The 4,437-nt window shown below is 43.9% G+C and overlaps 1 protein-coding gene across 1 annotated transcript in view; it reads right to left on the bottom strand.

Annotated features, from left to right (window-relative positions):
• The window catches only part of Slc30a9 (solute carrier family 30 member 9), a 107,883-nt gene extending 105,659 nt beyond the window's left edge, over nucleotides 1-2,224 (bottom strand). The window contains exon 1 of the mRNA XM_023702770.1: nucleotides 1,970-2,224. Coding sequence (XP_023558538.1) covers nucleotides 1,970-2,081 — 112 coding nt within the window. The 5' untranslated portion in view covers nucleotides 2,082-2,224. The remainder of the gene's footprint in view (nucleotides 1-1,969) is intronic.
• Between the last annotated feature and the right edge of the window lie 2,213 nt (nucleotides 2,225-4,437).

The following is a 4,437-nucleotide window of genomic DNA, read 5'->3' as shown; positions in this document are numbered from 1 at the left end:
GACAGTCTCATCAAGTCCTTAAATTGACCAGGCTAGCTCTAACTTGTAACCCTCCTAACACATCCCAGAGTGCTGAGATTGCAGGTACACAATGGCAAACCCTACTTTTTGTTTTCATAGGCTTTTCTCATTTTCGTTAATTATTCAACTAATGCAAGTGTATCCCTTCAAAGTCTTTTCCAGCCACAGGTATTTCATCAGCAAAAAACAAAATTTTACTTTTTTCTAGGAAAAACACATTCTTGGATTTTTTTTTTCACCAGTAATTCTTTTCATCTCACATGCATTCAAGTAGTACATTTTCTCTAGTTTTCACATCTTACCAAAATCAGTTGCCTTTCAAAAACATGTTTCAGTATTACTGAATGAAATTTAGACAAAATTCTTTGTCCAATAAATGTTTTTAAGCCTGCAAACACATTTTAATTTTTCTTTTGGAATAATAACCATTCCAAATAACTGCGAGGTCATTTTGACTGGTAAGGCAGGTAATTATTACCTGTGTTTCAGAAAGACAAGACAAAGGCATGCAATGCTGACATAATGATAGCTACGGGGAAGAGGGATTACAAATTGCACCTTAAACTCTTTCACCCACATTTAAAGAATAGTTTAACAGATACTACATGTACTTTCAGTGTAAAATACAAACGTGGCTTGGTTCATATAAGTACTTATATTACAAACTGCACTTGGATATTTTGGAGTACAGTAGATAAACAGATGGCTCATTCTACTCTTAAGAGAATAGGTATACCGCCAATATGGGCAAACTCAACAACTGCACTTTTCTATCAATACCTAAAAGCCCCAAGAACAGTGATGCTAAAATAAAATCATTTTTTTAAAAAAATCATTTGAAATGTTAAGAACCAATTTTTTAAATTTATTGTAAATAAAAGAAACAATGCTGTAATTTTTTACACAGGTAAGTTACTACTTTTTTTTTTTTTTTTTTTTTTTCTGGTATCAGGGATTGAACTCAGGATCCTGTACTTACCAACCAAGCGCTTATTCTACTGAGCTATCTCCCCGGCCCCAAAAATTTGAATAACTGCTATTTTCAACTTCCATTGGGAGGTCAAAAACATGATACAAGTTTTTCAACCATGAATTTTGAAGGAATGTTTCTGTAAATATTTTGCATTCTCAAAAACCTGGGGTATTAGATTAAGGATAGGTTTCATTCTGTCTTCTCCTTCAAGGTTTCTATCCATTCTTCGTAAACATGTCAGGCTACAGCAAAGACAAGGGTAAAACCTGACTATCATGTACAGGTTCACTGTTATTTGGGAACCTCCAAAACAATTTAAACTTGAGTCAGAAAAGAGTATGTTAGGAGGGATCAAAATTTTAACAGCCACCTCCTTTTTGGGTTACAGCTCCAGTAGACACTTTTTCATTAAACACTGTTCACTGAAGAATTATTTTGATTTGCGATCCAAAATTGGGTTTTTCAACGACTAGTGAGATGCCCTCAACTTCTTAGGAAAAAATCCTTAAATTATATGACAACACTCATTTTTCTTTTAGGAAATTTAAGAAAACAAGTTACGAGTATGACAACAAAAACCAGAAAGAACGTCTCATTGAAAAGTGCTACACGAGGGTGAGCCAGGGAGCTCAGAACACCCCGACCCTGCGGATCCGCCATTTCCAACCGGCGGGCGGACCGCCGCGGACGCAACGCTCACGCTCACGCAACGCTCCGTCGGGCGCACAGGGGTCGGCTTCTGAGGTGGACCCCGCCCTGCAGCTGCCCCAAAGATTCGGGGGGACGCTGTGCTGGAGCTGCGGGTTGGGCCAAGATCAGACACGCTCGTGACACTCGAGTTGGGTGGGCTGAATTTAAAAGCGGAGACCACAAAGGAAGGCTGCGGGGCTGGGAAAGGGAGACCGACGAACGGCGTCGAGCCCGACCTGGGCCTTTCGGCTTCCGCGGAACCAGCGGCCGGCGGAGGACACTCACCCTGGCGGTCGCTGGAGCCGCGGGCCGCTGCCCTGCAGCTCAAGCGGAGCCGGCACATAAAAGACCAGCTACATCTGTGGGTCGCAGTGGTGGCGGCCAAGCCCGGTAACATCCTTGCGGGGCAGAGACCCCCACTCGGACACCCCCACCTGCCTCCGCGACGCCGCCGGTACCAACTGACTCCATAGACCGAACACAAGCAAATACTTCAGTCTGCCCCGCCAGGGGCGGCCTCAAAGAGCCGGAAGCTGTAATATCATCTAGCGACGCCCGCCGTGATAGCGGAAGTGACGTAAACGATATGCGCGAATCTTGGGTCTTTCAGAGCCAATCCCGCCTTCTCGTGGCGTCGGAGGGCGCGGCTTCTACGTATATTGGGGTACGTCACGTTTTCGCACACCTGTTGTTTTGCACGTCTGTGGGAATTGTTTCGCAGCCTGGATCTTAGCAGCCAGTAAATTCCTGGGAGAAGCGAGCTGGAGGCGCTGCCCCTACTGCTTTGTTTTTCTAGACTCAAAGTGGGCGCCGGTATTGGAAATGGGAAGAAGTGTGGGAAGGAGAAACAGGTATTGTGAGCCGGTTTTCCTTGAGATAACCCCAAGCCGAGACTAACAAGTGCTCAGAATTCTCCGATCCGGTACCTCTCTTTTTAATGTCATTATGAAGCTAGTATCGTGAAGGCAGGAAAACACTTAAACTCTGGATCTCAGATGCTTGTATATAATACATTCAAATTAGGAATGTTTTAATGTTCGTGGTAACGTTGGGGGTAAATGGAGGAGTAGCTATTTCGAAATAGTCTGGTGCTAAGGAAAAAGAAACTGAAACAATGTTCACGGAATTAATATGTTTCTGGTGTTTCATTTTGTTTTTGAGACAGGGTCGTGCTGTATGTTTGAAGCTAGCCTTGCACTTACTAAGTGGCTCAGGGTTAGGTGGCTCTGCCCTGCAGTACTGCTGGTTGCATCCTTCATGACTTCTCTTGAGCTGGTTTCACAGCCAGTGGCTTTCTTCAGCACATTGTACACCTTCCTGAAGTCTCCAGTCTTCCTTGTGTCTCCACTTTTGGCTTCACTCATAGCTTCATACAATGCCTTCTCAGGAACACATTGCCTGCTTTTCTAAAAATCTGGGTGGAAGCTTCAACGACCCATAAGTTTTGTATTGTGTATGCTTGTGAAACCAGCACCATGTGGATGACATCAAGGTCTGCTGGCAGCTTGAGCAGTAACCAGGCTCCTTTGAAACAAGATGAAGAGACCTGTGGTGACTGGATGGCTGGGCATTATAAAACAAATTCCAGGGAACCAACTTCTCTAAGCAGCCCTTTTGAACAAGGGTCCCAGAAGCTCTTTTCTCAAGTGAAAGCATTACAGTTTTATACTCTTGAACCTATAGAAGGGTCTTCGTGACTTCTAAGATGCCTTCGAAACATCTTTCCTATTGTTCTGCTACAAAGTACTTGTCTTCTTAGTTATTTTTCTCTTGTTCTTTAGACAAATCCGATGCCCAAAGTTGAAGGGAAAAGGTTTATTTAGCTCAAACTTTATAGAGGTTTCATTCCATAATCAGCTGGCTCCAAGGCAGGATGGCACATGACAAGGATAATAGTTCATGGCAGCAGAAGACAGCAATAGTAACAAGAGAGGGAGAGAGAGAGAAATCTCTTTCTGTCCCTTATATTGCACCCAGGGTACAGGGATTAGGGTAGTGTCAATCCAGTCAGTGGACTGATCCAGAAATCACCCACCCTTAATTCCAGCATTGCAGTAGAAATCAATCACACACTCTAGATTCTGCCTTTGAAAAAACCCTCTGGGGGGCGTGGCCCTAGCTCAGGCCTTTAAGTGGCTGCTTCCACAAAGCTCTCAGCCTCAGGTTGCTGGAGTTCAAACCTCACAACTCTCCTGCTGGCCAAAAGTGCCCTGAAGCCATTCGAGGAACAAAAAAAAAAAAAAAAGGGGGCTGGTGAGATGGCTCAGTGGTCTAAAGCACCTATTTAAAACAAGCTTAGCAAAGCACAGGGACCGCGGTTCAATCCCCCAGCACCACATGCCAGCCAGCCCCTGCCCCCTGGCGGGCTGAGCTGAGCTGGCCACACACACACACACATACATGCATAAATAAAAAAAATAAAAAAATTTAAAAAAAGAAAAAACCCTCTGTAAAAGTACGTTGACCACATGAGTCTTTGAGGGGGGACATCTAGACACAAACCATAAGTTTCTTTTTGATGCTTATCTTTTCAGCAACCATATTCTCCATGACCTGACTTTGAAGGTACTTCCCTTTCAATATCGTTTTTAGTCACTTTCCCACCAGAGGGACCCACAAATTAAAGGAAAAGAAGCTTATTTTGTTTCACTCTATGGTTGGCTGAATCCAAGAGAGAAATAGCATGGTGAAAGGCCATGGTGGAAGAAAGCTGCTTGACCCATAACAGCTAGCCATGAAGCAAAGGAGCTAGG

Source organism: Octodon degus, unplaced genomic scaffold (genome assembly GCF_000260255.1).
Source record: "Octodon degus isolate 3935 unplaced genomic scaffold, OctDeg1.0 scaffold00158, whole genome shotgun sequence".
Lineage (NCBI taxonomy): Eukaryota > Metazoa > Chordata > Mammalia > Rodentia > Octodontidae > Octodon > Octodon degus.
Note: the sequence above shows the minus strand (reverse complement) of the source record. Positions and strands in the feature narration are given on the sequence as shown.